Below are 25,065 nucleotides of genomic sequence, written 5' to 3'. Positions count from 1 at the left end.
AAGAAAACTGTACAGTGCGCTACGCTACTGTATGTGCTCGAGCCCACACTCAACACACAAACACGATCTCTCCAAGTGCAATATTCAAGGAGCTGGAGAAATAATGAGATAAATCCCTGACAGGCGCATCAAATGACCAATTTAGATCTCTATGGCAATATCAGAGACTGCTGATTCAATTATGAAAAGAAAGTGCAAACAAAACCCATCTTCAGAGGGTGGAATAATTGGTTATCCTACCCTAATGTGCCCACTTGTGGTGTTATAATGAGAATTCACAGGAGCTGAACAACTGGCCGTAGCTTCTGCTGTCTGCTTTGAGTTATACTAACCATTCCACTGCAATTAGAGATCAATAATGCCGGCGGCACGCGCAGGGTTAACGCGCCGCGCTACTGACTTGCTGGGTTAATAATGCTTACAATAATCAAAGCCACCTGATAGAAAGCAAAGGAGTTTTTAAATAGCCAAAGGAGGAAGAAAACGATTTGGGTGGAAGTGGGGAAACAGCTAAATAAAACTCAGCAAGATGTGGGAGAATGCAAACTAGCATACGGTCAGTATGGTGACATCAAATATTGGCCATTCAGGAGCAGGATTGGTAAATCTTTCTCGGATTAAGTTTTTCTATCACAAGACAGATGTGCATGTGTGATCAACTTACTTGTCGAGCGCCGAGCCCTGACTCTGGTTGCTGGTCAGGCGGGAAAACACGTTGCGGTCGTTCCGTATTCGGAGAGGAGGTGATGACGGCGGGGTGTATCCTACATCAGGGCTTCTGAGATTACAAAAGACGCAACGGCTCTTTAGATGCGGCCAAAGAGTGCACTCCATCGTGAACGTGGCAGATTCTAGATGACACAGTTACCTGTATGGCTGTCCTCGGTCATATGACTGCCTCCTTGTTAATGGAGATGTGTCTGACCCTCTGGACTGCCTTGGGCTGAATCAAACACACAAAACATTACGTTTCAAACAACAGATTATTTATAAAAATCCAGATTCCTATACAAAGACTAAACATCAGTCCTTTTAAACGGAGCACTGTTGGCACTCACAAGGTGTGTCCTCTAACTGGGAGGCAGATAGTCCGTGACACCAGCTCCCTAGAATAAAACTCTTTAAGGTGCAGGCCGTTCTCGTGGATCTCTGACAGGGAGGCCAATGACTTGGTGATGTTCTTGGTGGTGGGGTCCAGAATGGGTCCGAGGTACTCCGCAGATACCGCCTTCATTTGTGCAGAGAGTCGAGGCTCAACCTGTGGGCATGTGATAAATATATAAACACAGTGCAACACCGCCACCTGGTGGTTATTCACACAGACGTGAGGAAGGGTTCCTTCCAAAACCAAAGTCAAGAGAATGAGCTTTACCTTTATTTTGAAGTCATCTTGACTGGCAGACAACTTCATTTGGGGGAAACTATGGAAGAACAAATGTAATGTTTATGTTGATACTGATAGATTTGCTCAGGTTATGAAACTGTGTGTGCGTGTGTGGATTCAATTATACCATCTCTCTGATGCCTGACTTAACTCAGACGCCTCTTCGTCTGTGCTTGCATAGCCGTTCTCTGCACACACAAAAAAGGAAAATTACAGAAATGACTTTTAAACACCAAGATAAAAGTTACAGTATAACATGTATTGCCAAAACAAACAGACTGTCTGAATGAATGTAACGACAGTATGTACAGTAATACGGATGACAAATATACATCATATGGATCAGGGGTCAGCAAACAGTGGCTCACCGTCCGCATGTGGCTTTTCTGCCCCTCTGCTGCCTTTATAAGGCCCTGTTTATGCCTGTTATAAGATGCATTTTGTTCGATCGGCACATACCCGTTTACACCTGCTGCTGTAATCCGTCTATTTTGTCAACTTCTGTCCTGATTTCTTCAAGAAATATCTGAAAAAGCATACACCTTTACTCCGTACAGCCGTACACCCTGGCTAGGTAAATGTATTTGCTTTTTCAGATATTTCATTCGAATAGACGAAATGCAATATACATGCAATGTACATTTGAGCGCGACTGGAGATGACAAAAAAACCACACAAAGAGCAGCCGTTTTATTTCTGCTTTGACCGATGTGAGACGGCACCGAACACTGTATGCGTGTGTTAGAAATGGAAAGCGGAGTAAACATTCAGCTTGGTACGTTTTCCGTCTTTAAACCAAACTTTTAGGTCCTTAGTGGCCTAAAGCAACGCGTGCAACAACCCAACGCTACTCTCCTATTGCAACATTCCCACTTCTTGCCAAGGCCAAACTTTATAAATTGCTTATCTAAATACAATAAAAAAGAATAAAAATCGCACTATATATATATATAGACAACTGGGTAACTTCTACCTTAAATGCATAGCAACCTGTGTTATAGTAAGTTTAAGGTTAGATATATTCTGCAGCTCCAAAAATCTTTTTGTGAATAAATAATTACCCTGTTGGACATTGTGAATGAGGGCCTGTAATTCAGGGATACATTCTGCCTTTTCTCTCAGAGCATCCAGGATCATGTGATTTTGGGAGGAGCCAATCACATCCGTCTGCCGTAACTGTCCCTCCAAGAGTCGAATCTGAGTCTCTTTCTGTGCAACCTGCAAGCCCTGGACACACATAAATTACATGTGTTCTTTAAGTACATCCTTTTTCTTATTTATAGAAAGACAAAGACTTTGGTCTGGACTCACCTTGTCAATGGAGGCTTTGAGGAAGTAATCCAGTAGAGATCGAGCTTCAGCCAGTGAGCACGAGCTGATGACCACTGATGTGTCCACAGAATCCAGCTCATCCTACAGGAAACATGCATGCGATCCCATCAAAATTAAAACGTTTAGCTAAGAGCCTCTCCCTTAAAAACAACCAATTAGACTAAAGCTTTTGTGAGAAAGAGATTTCCAGTTTTATGAGCAATGTTGATCTCAGATTGAAGATGAATATTAAACTGTGAACAGGTTGTTAGAAGGCCATTTAAATCCGAGACTACTTATGTGCAAATTGAGCCGTTTCCATTTCTCTCACACATGACACAAGTCAACTTTTCCTATAATAAATATTGTAAAATAGACACACTGCATGCGGGGTGGTCTTTACCTTGGTCTCCTCGATCTGTACGATGGTGGCCTGGCAGTCTGACAGACTGTCACTGATGTAGTCAATGTTGGCATTGAGAACCTCAATCTCCTCATTCATCTCCTGAAGGAGTCTGTCCTCCTCTTCCTCTCTGAAGCTCTCGTTCAGCAACTTCTCTCTCTTACGCAACAGCGCCTCCTGCTGCACAGACAGCTCCTCGCGTTTCTGAAGGACACACATACTGTTACTCAAGTCAAGAACAACGCCAGTTCAAAGATCTGTTGAGTATCTAGGAATTATTGACAAAATATACACACACAATGAAAAACCAAGCTTCCAGAAAATAAAACCGGTAATATGAAAACAAAAATTACTCGATAAAACAAATATTTTTCCATTAAATTTACTTTAATTTTGTATATTCTTTGTATTTTATCTATGCATTTATATATAATTTTATATATTTATTTAGTTTATTAGTTTGGTCCCCACAACAAAAACATCTGTAATCTTATGAAGAAAAAACCTTTATCAATCGATCCATATCAGATTCCACATTTGTGATGGTCATACGTTGCATCACAATGTCCATGATTCTTCTCTCCAGAGCTTGCCACTTCTGTCGGGCTGATTTTGAGAAACCAGGGCTTGTACCTTTCCTCTGGAATTTCTTCCTGCTGCTAAAAAATGTAAAAGTAGAAAGTACAATCTACACTGTAAACAGAACCCGATAGACCAAGACTAAGAAAAATACTAAAGGATGTTTGTTTTAGCCTGTAAATGAGAATATTCATTGAGAAATAATATGCAGTGGGACCGGATTTATTTGGAATAGACAGCAGTAAATTGGTCAGTAATATTCTCTATGGCCTTGGTTATATCAATTTTAAAAAACAAAGTAATTTTGTTTTTAACAAACAACCATAAAACATTCTGTGAAAATATCATCTTGATATGTTTAATATCAACGGAGTAAAGCCATCAGAAATGTAAATGATAGTAAAATGAATAGCTGAAATCCAACTAATCTCAAAATGATGGTAACTTGCTGACCTGGCCATTTTTGCGACACTCCCATGGTTGTCAATCTCTCCCATGTAACCATTGAGTTTGGTGTTCCACTGTCGTATGATGCTGGACACGGAGCGTGTAGATTCGGGTTCAGACGAAGTCACGGTCGTACTTGGAGAAAGCTCTACCCCAGAGTCCACGCTGGTGAGTCTGCGAGTCACCCGTCCCGCCACACGCTCTGACATGGGCTTGGCCAGCCGCCTTAGCGCCGTCACTTCCTGCGTTTTTCTTTTCAACACGATCTCCTGTTGACGCTTCTGAGACTCCAAAGTACGAATCTGATACTGATAGAGAAACAACAGAGTTTAGCATTCTGTCAAAACTAATGAGGATGCAACTAGTAGCCTTGACTGTCAATTCAAGTCAAACCTCTTGTCGTCGCTGTTCTTTCTTTAGCTGTGCGATTTCTCGGTTCCTCTTAGCCTCGATCATCCTCCTCCTCTGCTGTTCTTCTTTCATCTGCTTCATCAGTGTCACCTACAGATGAAATGACCGACACAGTGAGTTAAACGTGCTGCTATTCCACCATGCTGCCTCTAGGGGGCGACATGACTCCAAACATACAACTCTCCTGTCCCTCACCTTGGCTTTTTTCATCTCCGCCACTTCAGACTGCAGTTTCTTCAGCTCTCTCTCATAGCGTCCCTGGTTCTTCAGCAGACGAGCGTGTTCTTTATGAGCGGCCTGCAGCTTCATCAGGTCTCTGTTCATCTCCTTCAGACGCTTCTCATAGTCATATTTGATCTTACTGGCCTTCTCTTCAGTGTAGTTCTCCATGGACACTGTTTTCACACCCAAGACCACGGGTTAACATTCTGCATGCCAAACAAAGAGCCCTCACGACAAACAGATATAAAACTCACTGAGGTTCTGCAGCACACGGTCTCTCTCCACCTGCGTGTCTCTGATCTTGTTTTGAAGCAGAATGAGTTTTTCCTCGTACTGGTTCTTCAGCGTGAGCAGCCGTCGCTGGCTGTTCTCCAGCTCGTCGATGAGTTTCTGCTTGATCTCGATCTCGCACGTCAGATCTGCCAGATCTGCCTGGAGGTTCACTGGGGGGTCAAAAGGTCACGGGTTAAAGGTCGGGTGATACAAAAGGCTCATTGGACATTTGTATCAAATGCATCCCAGAATGCACCTTTCTCATCTGAATCGGAGTCCGAGTCCACCAGGCTCTCGTCGCTGTCGAACTCTTCTTCCTCACGATTCTCCTCTTCCTCCTCTTCGTCTTCGTCACAGGCGCTCTCCACCTGATCGTCCTCCTGAATGGGATACATCCCATCCTGGACAAGTGAAAGAGACGAGGATTAGATCTGCTAAACCATGCGTAGGACAGATAAAGCTCATAAAGAGTATTTAACAGATTTAAACGGCAATGTTGTGTTGTGTTAGAACTGTAATGACATAACGCAACAACGCATGAAATTGAGTTTGTCGTCCAAGCTCCGTTATACCCACCAGACTAGCCCGAACACTATAAACCCATTGAAAGAAACGTTATTTCTCACCTCCTCAGGTTCATTATCAGAATCCCCGTCTCCATTTTCTCGTCTCTCCACAGTTTCTCTGCTCAACTCGTTCTCGCTCTTTTCACCATTTTCCTGAGGAAGAAGTTTGGCTCTCTTCTTTAAACCTTTTTCTTTATCAGGACTTCAAAGACAAAAAACAAAGGTGCAATATTATTCATTCGAAAGGCACGGAAACGGTTCGATCACATTGCAAAAGCCGATTTTTATTTAGTATTTTTGTCTTGTTTTTCAGTACAAATGTCTAAATGCACAAAATGACCTCAGATATTGTCTTGTTTCAACAAAATTTAAATAAAAGAAATAGTCAAATATAATTGTAAAGCAAAGGAAAAATTATCTGCCAATGGGGTAAAAAATGTACTTGAACTAAAAACTAAATGCATGTTTATTTTTCTTCACCCATTGGCAGATGATTTGGGGGGTTTGTTTTTATAATTTTACATTTCAAATAAATGTATCTTCATTTTAGAAGTTTGAGACATTTGTTGTATCAAAAAATACAAAGAAATTCATTTTTTGCAGCGTGTATCCGAAATCATTAAACGCAAGATTTAAATGCATTTTAAGTCACTTTGAATAACAGCATTTGCCAAATGTACAACCATAATAACATCCCTCTAATGTTATCAATACAGCATTCATCATAAAATTCTGACATTTCTGCCAATGGCACAAGCAATCTTCATTTAATCATCACATAATCGTACCGCAGGTACACGTGCAGCCCAGAGATTTATCTTAAGCCTTCCGCTTTTTGACCTCTACTGGCCAGTCAAGTCCTCCAACAGTAATAACTTTTGATGTTTAGAAATTACCCATGCCCTCTAACCCATTACGAGCACATTAAGAGGCATTCAGATGAGCAGCATGTTACATCAGTCTCAAGCATTATACAGAGAGGAGCTTGTATCTGTGCCAGCACAATGTCCTCATATTGATGAGCACACACACACAAACATATAAATCTAACTGTGGCACATTTTACAACCTTTTATTAGCTCAGTAACAAAAAAAAGCACAGAGGACAAAGCTATTATAGTGATACAGATAGATAATGAACAATACATCACAAGAGCTGAGAGAGAGAGAGAGAGATCAGTCATTACTTTTAGAAAACCAATGAGAAATGTGTTTCATGTGTCGATGATATTTATTAATTCTTAATTTCCTGAAGATCTGTCGCACTGACATTTTTCTATTATAAAATCTAAGTATTATTCTTAGGAATTTGTATATATTTGATATAAGAAACAAGACTAAGTCAAGATACATTTACTTGAGAAACAAATGGACTTAAGGTATTAAGAGGAAGTTAAACTATCTGTCGCTGGGGAGAAAAATAAACATATTAAATTAATGATTTAATAAATAAGTAAATGCTAATTCAAGTTTATTTTTCTTATGTATATTCGTAATGTTATATCATTTAATTATTGTGCTTAAAATGATATTTTCTGACTGATGAAAAAACATCTTTTATTAAGTTGTGACAAGTATTTGCATGGAGATCTTCATGGACCACCCTCAGACTGACCTCTTCCTCCTCTGGTTTCTCTCCTTCTTCTTCAGCCTCTCCACGTCTAATTTGGCTTGACGAATGACATCTGTCATCTCCGCATCCATGGAAACGGAGGGGGAGGAGCAAAGAGAGAGTCCTTGAGCAGCGGGGTGAGAAGGGGTGTATGGAGAACGGGAAGAGAGACGAGACAAACTCCGCCTCAGAGACTCGTTCATGGACTCACTCTCCAACAGTTTAGACCTGAGAGAGAGAGAGACAGAGAGAGAGAGAGAGAGAGAGAGAGAGAGAGACAGAGAGAGAGAGAGAGAGAGAGAGACAGAGAGAGAGAGAGAGAGACAGAGACAGAGACAGAGACAGAGAGAGCGAGAGAGAGAGAGAGAGAGCGAGAGCGAGAGAGAGCGAGAGAGAGCGAGAGAGAGAGAGAGAGAGAGAGAGAGAGCGAGAGAGAGCGAGAGAGAGCGAGCGACAGAGAGAGACAGAGAGAGACAGAGAGAGACAGAGAGAGCGAGAGCGAGAGAGAGCGAGAGAGAGCGAGAGAGAGCGAGAGAGAGCGAGAGCGAGAGAGAGCGAGAGAGAGAGAGAGAGAGCGAGAGAGAGCGAGAGAGAGCGAGAGAGAGCGAGAGAGAGCGAGAGAGAGCGAGAGAGAGCGACAGAGAGAGACAGAGAGAGACAGAGAGAGACAGAGAGAGACAGAGAGAGACAGAGAGAGACAGAGAGAGACAGAGCGAGAGAGAGAGAGAGAGAGCGAGAGCGAGAGAGAGCGAGAGAGAGCGAGAGAGAGAGAGAGAGAGAGAGCGAGAGAGAGCGAGAGAGAGCGAGAGAGAGCGAGAGAGAGCGAGAGAGAGCGAGAGAGAGCGACAGAGAGAGACAGAGAGAGACAGAGAGAGACAGAGAGAGACAGAGAGAGACAGAGAGAGACAGAGAGAGACAGAGAGAGACAGAGAGAGACAGAGAGAGAGAGAGAGAGAGAGAGAGAGAGAGAGAGAGAGATGAGTCTTCTATTGCTAACATACAAAAACAAGATGTGAGAGTGTACTAGGTAAAGTCAAGTGTTACCTCAGTTCTTCAATCTCTCGAATGTAGTTCTGGATTAGATTGCCAATCTCCTCATTTGTTTCACCTGAGTAAAATGAAAAAGAAATGTCCATAAAGAAATTAAAAGTCAGAAAATTGCTGACGCAACCAGTGACATGGATGGTAATACCTCCAGTAACCACCAGGAGTCTCTCACCTGTCTTTGTCAGCAGCAGGTTAACTCCGTTTGTAAGGAGCTGAGTGACCCGTGTGTTGAGGTGGTCGATCGTCTCTTGCATGGCTTTGACTCTCATGCGCATCGTATCGTTCTCCTTCTGAAGCATCGAGTTCTCCAGAAACAAATCGTTGAATCCCTCGGATCCATCTTCACAGGCCACTCGCTTTCCCTGAGAAACACAAAGCGTGTAAGAAGCATTGACCTCACCCGACCCGTCCCCCCATCCAACTTCTCTGATCCGTCAGGACGGTTCATCTCAGTCAACACCATCACGGCTAATTGTGACCATTATCGACAAGTGTTTATCTTCGAGGGCCGAGGCCCTGAGCTCACGAATCGCTCCATTAACTTCATCTTGGTGCGAGATGAGCCGAGCCTGTTCCAAGCGTGTCATCATGCCCCACATATTCAGTGTACATCAAAGCCTGTTATACAAACAGCTATTGCTCGTACTGGGTGGCATTGGAGGAAAACCGACATGTGAGGAGATGAAACAAGGTCACCAGACTGTCCGTTGTAAATCTGTTAAGTTCTGCGTTTGATCATGTAGAAGAGGAAGTGATTGTTTAGCTCCTCCATGTTGCTTTAACATCGGCTGAAAATGTGTCCTCTCGTACAGTAAACATGCAAGAAGATCCCACGCAGTTTTTAGTTAATTCTTCCCCTATGAAACTGCTTCCTACAGTGTTTAACATATTGTCTTGGTTTTTGTCTCATCTATTCAGCTCACTAGAGGTCTTCACGGAGGACCCGAGGCCCGACCCGGGATTATTTAATATTTCTTATAATACTGGAGTCAATAACAATTCAGCACTGTTTGTGTTCTGTATCTTAGTTTCAACTGGTAAAATTGGGTGAAAAACAAAACTACGAGAGAGCTCAGTCAGGACTCCGAAACCATCACAGCTATGGCAACCGGAGCTTAAGCAGTGACATGTGACTTTAACAATTGACTCTTTAATTTAGAAGCCGGGACTTATACCACCATTGCCCGCATTGCAATTTATACAATTCCATGTTTATATTGATATAAATTAAGCATCTTGTTATATCTTAAATTGTTGTTCAGACTCTGCTCAGAGCACATGGATAGAAGCAAAGTAATGCTGCTCGTTCAATCGGCAAGAAAGGAATAACATGGATAGCACATTAGCAATTCATTGCCGTGAAGACTTCTACAGCTCACATGGAAAAATACTCGGGCTGTCACAATTAAATAATTAGGCTGACTTTCAGTTGTCTATTATAATAATAGAATTATAGAGAATTAAACAATTTTGTGTGAACTACTCTTGTGTGAAACACAAAATCTGAATGACGTGAATTTTCATTTTGGGTCATTTTCAACCATGACATTCCTCCTCATTCTCACCGCTTTATACTCCATGAGCTCCATCTGCAGACGTGCGATCTCGGCTCGCAAGGCGCTGATCTGCTGGCTGGTTTTGTCCTGATTCACGATCACTTTGTTCTTGATGTTGCGAGCGCGGTTAGCGTACTTCAGAGTGTTGAGGGTCTCCATGAAGTCTCGGTCAGAGGGGCTCACGCAGGCGATCATCACAGTCTGACTGGAAAAGTGTAGAGAAATCAAATTATGAAATACAAGAATGTGAATGCATGAGGGTCTTTGTCAAAACAACCTTCATAAACAACATCTAGCAGAACCCAGAAACACACACACACACACACACACTAGGGAAGATAATCACAAACAGATGACAGATAAACACAAACATGCTCCGGCGGTCCACACTCGCCCGCATGTTTTTATGGACGCCGCTGGTACTGAATGTCTTTAAGGAGCTCCTCTGTCTGCAGTGTCTCATGTTTAATTCAATCACCTCCCCCTCCGAACCCACATCATGTATGACCAAACGCTGCTGTCTGCTGCGGGCTGAGAGACCCAACACCACGCATCCACACATGCGCTCTGTAAGCATGCATTAACCTTCAACACACAATGACTGCACTGTGCACAGCCGCAATTGTGTCTTGCGTGGATTGTCCGAGACTCGTAAACAAACACAAATCCGAATGTGTAAGCGAGACAAAACATCTCCACAATGACACAAAGAAATACAGCGGCATTATAATTTTTAGTCACGTGTTAAATATAAAGGCCAAAGTTTGTCTGTTAGGGATAGAAGTTATTGGGAGGTTCTCACGGTGATAAACCTGACATGTTTGTGAATGTTAGGTGTGTGTGATGCTCTTTGCTTGATGTTTGTTGTTAACAAAAGCTTTATAAACAAAAAACTTATCCTTTTGCATTCAAAATCTATGAAAGGCTTTGCAAAGGGTGTGGTATTATATATGATATTAGCATGTTAAACAGAGCTCAATGGGAGGATTATATTATAGTAAAACATGACTTGGTTTTGGAAAACCTGTAAAACCTGCATTGTGGGAACCTGCCACACAGAAAACAGCTCACACAGAATCATTAAAAAATGTCAGGAATTATAGGTATGGTTAGGGTTAAACTATAATAATTAAAGTAATAATGAAAGTTAATGGGATGTCCACACCTTGACAGAAAAACATCAATGTTTATGTTTACACACATGTCTGTGTATAGACCCAACAGCCACTAACAGCAGTAATAGAATCAAATGTCTGATGTGGACATTCCGCACATGCAGTGACTCAACACGCAACACAAACAGCGCTTCTCAAATATATCGCGTAAGTCTGTAAAAGCAAGAAGTTAAGGTTCAACAGTTTATTATTAGCATGTTGCTACGCTAAGAGCACAATGCAAGAATACATTTTGATACGATTTCCCACAAAGTCCGTTTACAGAAGTCGTGCCACTCGGCGGCCATGTTTGTAATGCTTCTGGGCAGTTATTTACGTCATTGCAAGTCCACAGTCCTATCTCCTTAAATGGTGAAAGGCAGATATTTAGCATATCGGTGTCAAAAATCACAATTAAATAGTGAATTTTCGATCAATGATATCATACCGGGGTTGTTCCGATTGACTATACTATCGTTTATCACCAATATTGACTTATCGGTGATAGCTGTTTCCTTAAACGATAGTTGGCCGTTTACCAATATATGTTGCATTTGACAATGCATTGTGCATTTCTTCATGCACGAGAGCTTGGAATGCAGGCAGCTCAGGCTTTTCCTTGCGCCAGAGATAGTTCGTAATGTGCAGGCTTTGAGTTTTCAGCATACGAGAGAGCTTGGGATGTGCGCTGTCCGGGCTTTGATCTACTTTTATTTAAAGGTGCGATGTGGAGATTTTGGTGGCATCTAGTTGCGAATTGCAACCAACAACTCACTCCACCCTCCCTTTCAAAGCACGGTGATATAGAAGGTGGATGATACAGAACTAAGATGTTTTTACGTTTTCGCATCTTTGCTGAAGGAGATAACGTATTTTACGAAACGCGCTCTGTAGAGCAGTTTGTCAGTTTAGGGCTACTGTAGAAACAACATGGTGAATTCCATGTAAAGGGACCCCTGGGTGTATGTAGATAGAAATAGCTCATTATAAGATAATAAAAACATAACGCTTCATTATATAAGGTCTTTATACACCTCTGAACACATAGCTATGTATATTATATTGATATAGATCCTCCTTTATCTCACAAATTTAACTTTTAATATTTGTTTAGAATTTATAGCATCAATTAGTATTTTTGCTAACTGTTTGTCAGTCGTCTTTGAAGTATACTATATATTTATTGGTATTTGTATGTTGTGACTCTGTTTGATGCATGTTGGGACCCTCTCAAAACTGAGACAGTTCATCTCAAGGGGTTAATCCGAATAAATAAAGTATAAAAGTCATTTTGCTGCCTGTTGTTTGAAACAGCTTTGTTGTCTTGAAATGCTGTCTACAACTTGTATTTTTGCACAAGAGTTCATAAGCATGCTTTGCCTATTAACAGAGAGGTCACAGAGTGAGACAGAGAAGAACAATGTGCAATGAGCATGTATATGGTACATAGATGTTAGAAGTTACCTGTTTCCTCCCAGTGAGTCTTGAAGCAGGCGTGTGAGTTTGGAGTCCCTGTAGGGCACATGGCCGGCCTTCTTGCTCTGATCTCCCAATGCACTGATCACATTACCCAGGGCCAGCTGCCAAACACACACATACACACAGTCACACATCATCTCAGGCTGACATCTAAGATTAAATGCTTTTGAATGGGCCCTCTTACAACAAAATAACCTAGGCTCAAAAACAAAAGAGCTCTATTTGGATCTTGGTGCTCAAAACAATAGGCACTCTTGGCTCGGTTTCCAACTCCAGCTCTTCTTCAGTCCTATAATTACTCGGACAACTTAACACAGCGCCGAGACCGCAGTAATGAACCAACAAGATACCAAGTAACACTACATCACGGCTGCATTTAAAAAACATGAATCAGCGAAAAGGACATTCACGATATTGCAGTCCACGGCAAGTTCAGCACAGAAACATGATGACAAAGCATGTTTGGTGGCGTTGAACTGAGGTTTATTTGTGAACTTCTTTGTAATTATTTTGTTGTGGTAGTTAATAGGAATGATCTATAAAAAAAACGAATTAATTTAGTAGTAGTGGTAGTAGTAGCATGGTAATTTTTCATGAGGCTATTTATACAGTACGAAGTGGATGGAGACTGCCAAACCCCAAAAATAAAAATGTAATCCAATCCCCCCAAAACCAGAAAACTTGTTTAAACAAGACTGTTTTCAACTAAAAACGTTTTATGCGTTTTGGCTGTTCGTTTAGTACAAGAAAACTGCATTCTGGGGGACTGAAAATGGATCTCAAAGTGCAAGTTTTTGAAAACGACGGCATTATCGTTTCCGTGTAAACTGAAGGCGGCGTTTTCCAAAATATGTAAATGCAGATCGTTTTGATAGAGCTGTTGTGTGTACGTGAAACTTTTCAATAACGCAAAGGAAAAACGTTTCCATTTTTTATCGTGTAAATGTACTCTTAAAGTCAACCTGATCGTACAATGGCTTTGTGTCAGAAACCAATTGACATTGTTATTGACAGAAAATCTAGCTTTAGTCAAAGTCACCATCCACTTTCATTGTTTGCAAACGAGCAGCCTAAACATACTGCTATCAGAACCTCTATTTATATTCCATAAAAAACAACATCCTCTGTGTTTCAAGCAACATGAAAGTTTGGGCATGATGTATATAATCTCTTCAAAGCTAAATTTTGAAAAGCGGATCGTATCTGAATGAAATGTACCAGGCCGCAGTTGATGGAGATGCCTTCTCTCGCTCTGTCTCCAGTGGCTCCTGTGCGTTTGAGGCGCTCTGAACCCGCCAGGTCCACGAAGTGAAACTTAGCAGTGAGCGTCTCATACTCGGGCTGAGAGATGGAACCGTCGGATTCGCCGTTCATCTCGCCGTTCTCCTGCAGCGAGAAACAACAACAGCTTTAAACTACAAGAAAACATTTCCATTACAAATGTGCGATTATGACTACAAACTCTAAAATGACTTAAAGCAGTGTGGGCGCTTTGATTTTTAATACTCCGGAATGTAACTTACTAACTGTCAGAACTCATGGTTTTGTAACTCAGCAACAAAGATTAACACTGCAACTTTTAATATCATGTAAGCAGGTTTATATGATAGTCAGATCTGGTGTCAGATCTTTTTGGCAAGGGTTTGTGCTGATGTGTCTGGAGGGCTGTACCAGGTGCGGTTGTGAGCACACTCTCATCTGGCAGAGGTAGATGGTGAAGATGGCATGAGAGCGAGAGCTCTGGGCGTTCATCTGTGTGCTGGCTGTGGTACGGGACAGAGCGCCCAACTTCAGACACTGCAGAAGCTGAGAGAGAGAGAGAATACAGACAGTCTTTGTAATCCAGATTAAAAGTTTGTGTTTAGAATAATATATGTCTGTCTACTGTGCTTATTAATTTTGGAAGTGCATGTATATATTTAAGAAAAATATAAAAGATATATTTTTTTAAACATGCACGTGCACTTGCATTTGCAAAAAATACAAAAAGACCCCCAAAATGTACAAAAGTGATTGTATGTCCATTGAAAGCACATTGAATGTAGTAAAATGTCTACTGTATGGTCTCAACTAGGTTTTTGGAGAACAAAATGTCAAAATGTGGTTGAAATAACGTTACATTGTCATTCAGTGTAACACAATATGTATGTACAAACATGCTTATTCTGACTTGTATCAAAATATATAAAATAATAAGGGCGCCAATTACATCTTATTGTGTTTTAAACACTTTATATAAATACACACATGAATTTTTGTGTTCATAAATACAACATAAATATGCACAGTACACAGACATATATTATGTAAACACAAGCTTTTATTCTGTATTCGAATTATCACTAATAATCGCAATTAATCGTTGAACAGGCCTATTTTCGAAGTTGTTTTTAGATGAAATAACAGTGTTTTCTAGTTTGTCTGCAGCTTGAATGTATTAAGCAGCTTGTACTTTAAAGTCCCCGTGAACCGGGAGTTGCAATTGTTGTTACTTCTGCATTTTGACGCATTTCCGACTGAAATGGAATTTTGAATTAGAAAAATAGTGGGCATGGCTTAGTCTTTCTCCGCGATTTGATTAGATGTTTAAAACAGCCGTAGCATTTTAATATGTAACTGGCAGCAGACTGACAGTTGAAGGGGAGGGGTTAACGGATGCTCCACCCAAGCCGTCGAACATACGTTAAGATGGATAGTCATTACAGGACAGAAGTGCATTTTCAGATTTAAATCAAAGATTATGAGGGTACACAAATAAAAAAAAGAATGACCCACATTGATGAACTATTTACAATTAATGCTACAATATTGCATGAACAAAATAGGCAGTGTCATTTTTTATTTCACTGTAACTTTAACTAAATTTTATTCAATTTTTATTTTTTCAAGAGTAGCTTGACTATAGTTGAACTGTTAAATTTTGGGGACAGGTACAGACCATTTTGAAGATGTAAACAACACTGGTCCAAAAGCACTTCCTGTTTCAGGTGTTTTTCTTTTAAGTATTAAAGGTGTTTGTTTATCATTTTGATCCAGTTCTAAAAAGTTTTGTCGGTTGTACTTTGTTCAAACGTTTGTGTAGTGTTAAGAAACTAAAACAGGAAGTGCTTCAGCATTGTTTGCATCATGCAAAATGGTCTATACGTCAAGTAAATATCATCAGCTATGATTTCATGTTGCGTTTAAATGATTCCAACCACAGGCTGGATAACACTCATGTATAACTGCTAGTTAACTGACCTCATCCTCAGAGTTGACCAGCTGCGAGGTCACACCTGAAGTGTAGATGCCTCCGCTGCCATCCTCGTGGATCTTAATGTTGGACTTCCTGCCTCGAGTCTCTGGGTCGCGTGTGCCATCAAACAGGTCCAAGATCTCCTCATTATAGAGCTGCAAGACAAATATACAAGATCCGTGACCTACTGAAGGCCAAAGGTCAAGAGGTCCAACGACCATAAAAAGGCCTTGCGCATTTGACCTCAAGGATGCCAGGGACCACACAAGCTGACGGATGGTCACGGCGAAGAGATAAATAGTCATAACCTCACAACATTAAACAGAACCGGTCTTTATGAGACATTCAACAGAAATGGCGCTGATCCAGTATATTTTTCAGTATATTCCCATATCATTTTGTTTTGTAAAGGTCGAGAAAGAGCAAAAAAAATTAGATTCTCAGATTGGGAAATGAGCAGCACAGAGGGACGCGATAAATTCAATTTGGGGTTCAAAACAATACATCTAACTGCTGATGTATGAAAAAATGTACAAAGGAGAGAAACGACAAGACTAATGAAACAAATGCCCTATTAAAGTCGTCCCCAGGGAAGGGCTTCCACTCACAGCCGTGGAGCTCAAGACAAATCTATCCGGTTATTCCCAACGGCGAGGCGAGATTCTGCTGAACCAACAGCAGCGCGTGCCAGACAGCGAGGGAGGATCTTTAAAACAGACTGTTACGAGTTTAAACTCATTACTTACGATGGGGCAGTTTACGGTTACACTACTGTCCGCACGGCTGGGCGGGTAAACGCCATCTCCTCATCTAATGTCAGCTGTAATGACTTCTATCACAGAAATATGGGCTTCCGAGGGGGTTTCCTCCATGTCATTACATACATCTGATCTCTCTCTCTCTCTCTCTCTCTCTCTCTCTCTCTCTCTCTCTCTCTCTCTCGCTTGCTTGATCACCTTCTCTCTCTTCATTCAACACTTGATGTGATTTGAGTCGAGTCTGTCTAACAGCACCATTACGAGGACGAGTGATCTAGATAAATGAAGTCAGGGACTCCGGCCATCTGCCCGGGTCGCTCTCTGCACCCGTTTCTACTTCATTATATTCACAACTTAATATAATTACATCATAATCATAATGAAGACCAGATAGACACCAAAATCAATTAAATACAAAACAAAGCTTTGCTTAAAAAACGTAAGATGATGTTTCAAAAAATGTATCCGTGACTTTTTTGTGTTCATATAATGGAAGATAATGGGGGTCAGTGTTGTTCGGTTATCAACAATTTTCTAAATATCTTCTTTTGTGTTCTGCTGAATAAAGAAAGTCTAGTTTTAAATGAAATGAGAATGAGTAAATAATGAAACCATTGCATTATTGGGTGAACTATCCCTTAAAAGAAACCTGTTTTATTATGAAGGTAATTTTTGTGTACTAACATCTTTAAAAAAATCGTAAGCATACATGCATTCATGTAGAAATACTTTTGAAGACAAGTTTCAATTGAATCTAATAGTCTCACCTCCAGGAACTGGGCGCTGACTTTGAATTCTGGTTCGGGATTGTCAGCTCTCTGTGCCTCTAGTCTGCGTTTGTGAATGCCCTGAAAGAGGTGTCGCACTGCCCGAGGAACGATGCCCAGCTCCTCCTCTGACATACTCAGATCAAAGCCGGTGCCCATGGTGTACGTCTTTCCTGAACCCGTCTGCACAGAGACAGCAAGACTTTGAACAACAGCACATGCACAATGAAACAAAATAAAGTGTAAACATCCCAAAATCAGCTTTTGCAAAGCACAAACCTAAAAGTAGTAACAGATCAAAACAACAACGGCGGTACCCATTAACTTCTGATTGTTTTGTGTCTTTACAATAGGAGTGAATGGGTAGTGCCGTCATTCGGTTACCAACCAATTTCTATCTTCTTTTGTGTTCCTTGGAAGAAAGTCATACAGGTTTGAAATGACATGAAAGTGATTCAATGATGACAGCATTTTCTTTTTGGGTGAACTGTGCTTTTAACTGTTCTTGACACTATTTGGTACTTTTGACAAAGATCTGCCCAACGCATAACTGTAAATGTGTCCACTATAAATCTTCTGTGCTTGTCTCCAATTGTTCAATCTGTTTCGTATCCACTTCTGTACACGCTGACAGAAATGAAGTTCAGGTGTTTAACCTTGATCTCTGTACAATTGCCACTTAGGGCGTGAAGAGGGCGTGTGATAAGTGGATTTGAGAGGCTTGAACTTTGCACATAGACACCCAACACAGCTGTCACATCACTTAAAGCACAGAGGGAAAGGTAATAGGGTCACTTTGGTCTAGAAAATTTACATTCAGAGAAACTAGAAAGCTGAGGATATGGGCGTATCAGTCTGTTTTATGGGTAGATTTAGGAAGAAAATGTTGTTAATTGTTTAATAGAAGTTCTCATTATCAGTCCGTCTGTCTATCTGTGGAAAACTTTACCTGTCCGTAAGCAAAAACAGTTGCATTGTATCCTTCAAAGCAACCATCGATGAGCTTCTGAACACAGGCGCTGTAGATCTGGGGTTGGTGGGCATCTATGTCAAACACAAAGTCATACGTGAAGGCCTTGTCTTTTCCCAGGAGCACCTGGGGCTCTCCGGGAGTCACGGAGGTGCAGATGTGACATCCCTCGATCTTTTCCTTGGCCATCTGTGGCCTGATCCTGACAAAACAAACAAAAACACAACTTCAATTAAAACTAGTTACAAAGTATAAATGACATATGATACTGTATATACTATCAAAATATGGGGTAACATGCCATATCATGTAACATGCTATCTGACTTGCATGAAATAGCAACATGCTGGCTTCTCATTAACATGGTCAACTTGCAACTTTAAAAACGAGTTGGACGTATGACGTATTATTTCTGTGCTCGATACACTCCCACAGCACTCCGATTTTTTTCGGAAAGCTTTTTTATAAGTCTGGATCCCTGTTTTCGTAACAGGGATCCTAATCATTTTATTATCCACTCTCCCGGATAAGCACGCCCACGTCATCCTGCGTCATCCATCCAGTGAAAGACAGAAAAGCACGCTCTCCTATCTCCCAAGCACATCAACGCCGCTTCACTCGGCTGACGGAAGTTAGCTGTGCCTGTTTGCCCATTGCATTTCACATATGGATGTTATATAAACGGTGGCTATAATGCTGGATTTGGAGAACGTTTGAAACTGATAGAGCGGTCCAAGTGCTAAAAGAGGACGGACATGAAACGCACGTGCAAAATGTAAAAAAATGAAGGGATAATGCGATGATGTGTTGTGTGCTGTAGTTCCATCCCACTGCCAGCCTCCAGCCGCTTGTGTTCTTCCGGAAATAATCGTACATCTGTATCTATCTTTTATAAAGGTGATCAAACTAAACACACAGATACGATGTTTGCAAAACAACTGTATAGGTATTCAAGATTAATATGAGATTTGCAGAAACTGCGTGAGTTACTCCAAAAGACGCTAAATATGAATCACCCCTTAAGTGCGTAAATGTGGACGATTTTGAATAGATGTGAACGTGTGTGACTGCAGTATGGAGGATATATTAACAATGACAGAGTACCAAGGACATTTTCATTTCAAGGTTACGACTCCAGGCTACAAATCTTTTTATTCATTAACCAATTAACAGACTCAAGTCATTTAGCTCTTGCTCAGGGCTGATATGCATTCATCCCTGCTACATACAGTGCTTTCTAATGCATTAGCCAATATTGACTCATAGTGAATTGTTCAAATGATGAACTCTTCAACAACACAATTAAAGAGAGTAACCTCAAAGAGGTTCAATGTGAGCTTCATTATATTATTTATACTTTTGCCTCTCTTTCTATACCTCATCTATAGCATCTGCCATATGCATGAATGATAATGTATTTGTCTGCTGTGGGACCAGGAAATCTTTCTGACACACATCTGTTCTTACAAAGACAAGCAGCTCTCATTTTGGCTAGAGAAAATGTACAAATTGAGTATTCAGCATATATTGCGACGACCACCAAAGCTGAATAAGAGCTCATGAGTGTTTACGGACTCCCGGCTCAAATACAGAGAACAGCACTTGTTTTGTCCTCTCTCTGATACACACTGACTCTTAACACAGTACACACATGTCTGTTTACCACAACACAGTTATATAAAAGAGGCTCAGACAAGCAAATGAACAACACATTATATGTGCTCTCTCCACCATACAAAAATAATAACCAAACCAAAATGAATTGAAAAACATTTTTGTGATACATTTTCCATTTTTAATGTCCCTAAAAGGGTCATGTTTAGTCAACGTCTGCGGCCAATGAAAGTTATATTACCCCACAGACACATATACGCACACACAAACTTCATCTCCATAAAAATCTGCTCATCTGCAAACCAAAAGTCCACCACAAACACATTATCAGTAGCACTCAACACATACTTCCCTGCACGTGTTGGTTACTTCTTTAGTCTGAACTTTCATGGATCATTACCATCAACAGCTGTGAGGGACGCTCAGACCGATCCTCTGTGGCAGGAAGTGAGACCGGACCATGAATAATCAATTAACACCCGCACACATGCACATTCACACACAACACAGACCGTATCCTATCTGCTTCACACACATCCATCTACATCCACCAATCCTCTCCTTTATCTCATCCCGTTCCGTGGATGTGGGGAGGGTCGTAATCTATAGTGCATTGACCGGGAGGACAAACGCAACACATGAGGCGCTCCCCCAAGAGGATGACTGGCTAAAAATAACCCCCACACCATTACACATCCTTTCTGCCTGATGCATACTAACCTGCCATTAAACACTGACACCAGATCAGCTTACTGCGCTTAAGTCCTGTAACAGAGTGCTCTAGACTGTCTTCACTGGATCGTTTGTTTATCTTAAAGAGAGATGCGGTTTGCAAGCCGTGCGTCTCGGGAAGGTTATTAATGCTTTGCTAAATAACTTTTTTAATCTGCATTATAATGAGAGCGAATTCCCACAGGAAGTGGGATTTTATTGGGGTTGGTTGGTTGGTTTAGAAGCAGACTTCTGGAGACATCGATTATGATTATGAACCCTAATGCACAGCTCTCTCTGCACGTCTGTCTTTCACACACAATGTCTGGGTCCCTAATTTAGATCCGCAAACAAGAAATCGCATGTCGTGCCTCCCACTGAGGCCGTTTTAATATCTGCAGTGATCCATCATTCACATCCAACAGTTATGACACCCACACGACCAAACAATCCTCACACATGACAACGGAAGGCCTCTGTCCGCCTGCTGTGTGCCTCTATGTGTTTGTTTGTGTGTACGTATTTGTGCGAGAAACAAAAGGAAGCGTGTCATCGGTCTGCACCGACAGCACTTCCTGTCGTAAAGAAGGAAGTTCAGTTTGCCACGTCTTTCAGTTAGTTACAGACAATTGTGAGGTCACCTTAACAGCAAGGCTTTGTGTTTCCACGTCAAATAATGACTTGTGCAAAAAGGACTAATGCTGTAAGTTGAATTCAATGACAATGTCAAATATTCATCTTGTCTGCATGTTAAAGGGGTGATTCGCCGGAAATACGTGTTTTTCTTTGTCTTTGCCGTGTTATAAGTTGCCCATGCATGTATTATGCACGTAAAATTGCAAAAATATAAGTGTCGGAGACAAAATATGTATTTTATCTTGAAGCGAATTCTCACCCAGACCTGCCTGAAACGACACCCCGGCAAATCTACGTCAGTTAGTAACATTATTTGACCAAGAACTCCTAAATCTAAACGCAAGTAAGGTGGCCGTTCTTGTAAATCTCATTGTACCGTCGCCGGCGCAGTCGGAGAGGCAACAAGTATCGTGTTTATAATGCGGTTTATTGTCTTTGTTGAGTCGCGATGAGACATGGCGTAACACTGGTTGATCAAGAAGGGCCGAAGCACTCGTGGTATTTATTATGTTACCATTCCCTGCTGTAATGCGAGCTTGTTTCTATCTCACACAAACTCTGTATGATGTATATGGTTGTTTGTTTATGGTCAATTACTCTTAACCAATCCTTTACATCCTGCTCGAGTCCCGCTGGCAAAGTTATATCGGCTTGATCTTCATTTTCCCGATCAGATTTGGGCTTAAAATGGCATCGATGCTTCCTTATCAATTCATCACCTGTCAGTAGTTTCAAACCTGATATTCCGGATAGGGTAAGAGGCGTTACATTTCCGTGCAGTATTCGACCAATCACTACACACTAGTGAACTGGCCAATCATAGCACACCTCGCTTTCCAGAACATTGTAAAATATCAGCGCGTTTCAGAGAGGCGGAGCAAAGAGGAGATACAAACATACACGTTATGTAGAAAATACAGAGTGTTAACATCTAAAGCAAACAATAATATTTGTTTTAGGCGTGTCAAATGACACCTTTAAATTGATTTACACTCCCTCTTGTCATTTCAAACCTTTAAGACTTTCTTTTCTGCAGAACACAAAATATACTTTAAAGAAAGTTGGTAACCAAACAGCGCCGGTACACATTTACTTCTGTAAGTGAATGGAGGCCAGTTACCAAACATTCTTCAAAATATTGTCTTTGTTCTGTCGGATAAATAAAGTCATACCAGTTGGAAATGACAAGAGGGTGAGTAAATCATGACAATGTTTCTTTTTGGGTGAACGATCACAACAACGGGACTTATTTTTAAGCCTTCTCTGTGAAATCGGGTGTAAAAGTGATATTATCATAGTGTGGTACTGACCATTTTCTGTGCAAAGTTAAATCGTTTTCATTTAAAGTGCAGTCTTAACTTCCGGCATGTCACAAATCCAGTCAATAGAGCTTAACTTTAACATTCTTTTCAATAATAATTGAAGAAACAAGAATATTAATCAGTTTTAGATTTTAGCATCGCTGAATAGTAGATATAATCCAACCATCATGCCAACAAAAACACATTTGTATGCATTGCGTGCATTTCCTATTCCCATTTCACATCCCTGAGCTTGTTTTCAGGAAATCGAAGAGAGCAATGGTCCATCGAACAGCGGCCTGCAAAAACATGATCTGAAAACCAGTCAAACACAGCGATGGGCATACATTCATATGACAATTCACAGGGTCACATGAGAAGCCCGTTACTCTTCTTCCGTCGCAGCCCCGTCCCAGTCAAAGATCAACCAAGCGAGGTCTCCAATGACACAAACCATCATATAAACATGCATGACCTGTACTTTAACTCCTGCTAAGTTTACAGAAATATTGCCTTTGATTTAATCTAGTCAACTCTTTTACACAAGGGCAGCCGAGTGTCACTGTTAAAGCCGGCAGATTCTCATCTGGGCCCTTATCCAAAAGTCCCCACGCTATTCCAAGCCAAGACCCATTCCACAGGCAATAAACTCTTTGTTACAACAAAGTCTTTCAAGTTTACGTGCTAATAAAACGTTTCACATTCATAAGAGTTATTAAGCAAGTAAAACAAAAGTATAAGCACACTGGAAAACACGAGGAGCTCTGTTTATTTTGACATCATCACCTCCCCCAAATCTTATGTAAACTCCCTCGTTCGCATCTTTCCCTTTCTGTGACCTGCGCCTGGAAAAACAGATCAGTGGGTCATAAGGGAGGGGCGGCGGTACAGGAAACGGACCTTAATTTCCTTTCATGAAAGACCCTTTAAGAACCACATCACATACATGATTGCCTGCACCTGTTTACATGAACACAACTCGCGGTCAGTTTTACGGTTTACATTAAAATTCATCCCCACACTTATGTGCTTAAATAAAATTCATGCAAATTCATGAAATTGTGAATTGATTTGTAAATTGAACTGTAGCTTTTTGGTTCCTCTCCGGTCTCTCTCCCAAAGATATTTTGTATTCCTCTCACTCTCTGGTTGGACAAACACAGCAGTACTTCTTTAAAAGCAGTCTCTCAAGAAGCCATGAACGTGTGTCTGTGTGTGCCAGGACAAAAGCTTCATCTTGGGTATTAGGAGAGCATCTTGTAACAATGCCCAAAACTCAGCATTTATTTTAATGCAAACATCCGTTAGGGCTTGACAGTGAAAGTGTAGACAGAAGCGTTGCTTGAACGAATTTTAAATGGATACAAAAAAAAGCAAACAGCTTTGGTCCACAGTAGCAGCAATGCTTCCAATTGACAGTTCACCACAGAGGAAAACAGTCATTTTTACTGACCCTCATGTTGTTCCTTCTGTGAAAATGTATGGAACAAAGAGGCAATGACAACCAATGGCAGTCTGTCCTCACATCCTCATTTCCGTTTCACAGAAGAGAGCAAGTGATACAGGATGAGTGAATGATGTTTCTTGTGTTCACGTGACGGACCACAACGGAATAAAAAAGAATAACAAAAAGAGTAAAAAAGACTCAGTCTCAAAATAATATATAGATTCATAATATATTTAATTTAAATAAGAATATAATCAAATAAGAATTACTTGTAGTTTATTTTATAGAAGGCTTTCAAGGCTATCATCATTAAATGTGTTGTTATTATTTTATTAGATTTTATTTAGGTTGTACTGTAAAACATATATAAAATGCATGTACTATGGAGGTTATGTAATTCATAAAACGTATTAACTGATCCTCAGAAAGGACCAGAAATTAAACATATATTCTAATATGTACCAATACTGTGACAGTGTACCACGTATAGACTGTATTGTATGGTGTAAGTCACTTCGGATAAAAGCATCTGCTAAATTATGTAAATGTAAATAGTATTCTGGCAATACCACCCACCCAATACACCAATTGCACATGTGCATCTCTTGTGCACACAGTGAAGTCACAGTAGCCGAAGCATGGCACAATAAGTGATGACATCAGCACAAACCCTGTAGTGTGCACAACTTTTACTCATCATTCAGCACTTCCACTTCTGCTGTAAACAAACGCTCAAGTCTTTTGACTTTGTGTTGTTGACCATCTACATTCACTCCACTGAGGCATCTGTTGAAAAACATTTGATTGATCTCGCAAGAACACAATATCCTCACGCAATTGGCATGATGAAGTGCTGGGCTCGAAATTGCCACCATTTTGGTCGCATATGCTCCATATATTTAATATGTGCGACCTCAAAATGTATGTGGGAACATTTGTGGAAGTGCACATTTTGTTGTTGCGCGGCCCAGACAATATGATTTTCCATCCCGCGGTGTTACTTTCCCACCATTTCTCTAATGTGTAAACACAACCTAGAAGGAAGGTTTCAACATGCGGGTGCATCATTCGCGTCTGAAGCTCCTTCATAAAGCAATTGCAAGTTCACAATATGTTATTTTAAATACATTCAAAGGCAAACCTCTTCAAAAACGGATCATCTGTCTCTTACATACGTGCAAT

General features: G+C 40.8%; 1 protein-coding gene across 4 annotated transcripts in view; it reads right to left on the bottom strand.

The window, feature by feature from the left end:
* Positions 1-25,065, bottom strand: part of kif21b (kinesin family member 21B) — a 71,497-nt gene that overhangs the window by 27,981 nt on the left and 18,451 nt on the right. For 2 of the 4 annotated variants that reach the window (XM_079482470.1, XM_079482472.1), the window contains exons 2-26: positions 18,154-18,376; positions 17,205-17,387; positions 15,685-15,834; positions 14,116-14,250; positions 13,663-13,830; positions 12,430-12,545; positions 9,821-10,016; positions 8,428-8,617; positions 8,253-8,316; positions 7,212-7,436; positions 5,657-5,798; positions 5,287-5,431; positions 5,012-5,200; positions 4,731-4,930; positions 4,518-4,625; positions 4,131-4,432; positions 3,604-3,757; positions 3,099-3,302; positions 2,696-2,797; positions 2,446-2,611; positions 1,512-1,572; positions 1,373-1,421; positions 1,059-1,258; positions 869-943; positions 665-778 (exon numbers count right to left, since the gene is read on the bottom strand). In XM_079482470.1, the coding sequence (XP_079338596.1) occupies positions 665-778; positions 869-943; positions 1,059-1,258; positions 1,373-1,421; positions 1,512-1,572; positions 2,446-2,611; positions 2,696-2,797; positions 3,099-3,302; positions 3,604-3,757; positions 4,131-4,432; positions 4,518-4,625; positions 4,731-4,930; positions 5,012-5,200; positions 5,287-5,431; positions 5,657-5,798; positions 7,212-7,436; positions 8,253-8,316; positions 8,428-8,617; positions 9,821-10,016; positions 12,430-12,545; positions 13,663-13,830; positions 14,116-14,250; positions 15,685-15,834; positions 17,205-17,387; positions 18,154-18,376 (3,861 nt within the window). The remainder of the gene's footprint in view (positions 1-664; positions 779-868; positions 944-1,058; positions 1,259-1,372; positions 1,422-1,511; positions 1,573-2,445; positions 2,612-2,695; positions 2,798-3,098; positions 3,303-3,603; positions 3,758-4,130; positions 4,433-4,517; positions 4,626-4,730; positions 4,931-5,011; positions 5,201-5,286; positions 5,432-5,656; positions 5,799-7,211; positions 7,437-8,252; positions 8,317-8,427; positions 8,618-9,820; positions 10,017-12,429; positions 12,546-13,662; positions 13,831-14,115; positions 14,251-15,684; positions 15,835-17,204; positions 17,388-18,153; positions 18,377-25,065) is intronic. The other 2 variants (XM_079482471.1, XM_079482473.1) reach the window with 1 other exon arrangement.

This window comes from Barbatula barbatula (genome assembly GCF_947034865.1).
Source record: "Barbatula barbatula genome assembly, chromosome: 20".
NCBI lineage: Eukaryota > Metazoa > Chordata > Actinopteri > Cypriniformes > Nemacheilidae > Barbatula > Barbatula barbatula.
This window is presented reverse-complemented; position numbering and strand designations above follow the sequence as displayed.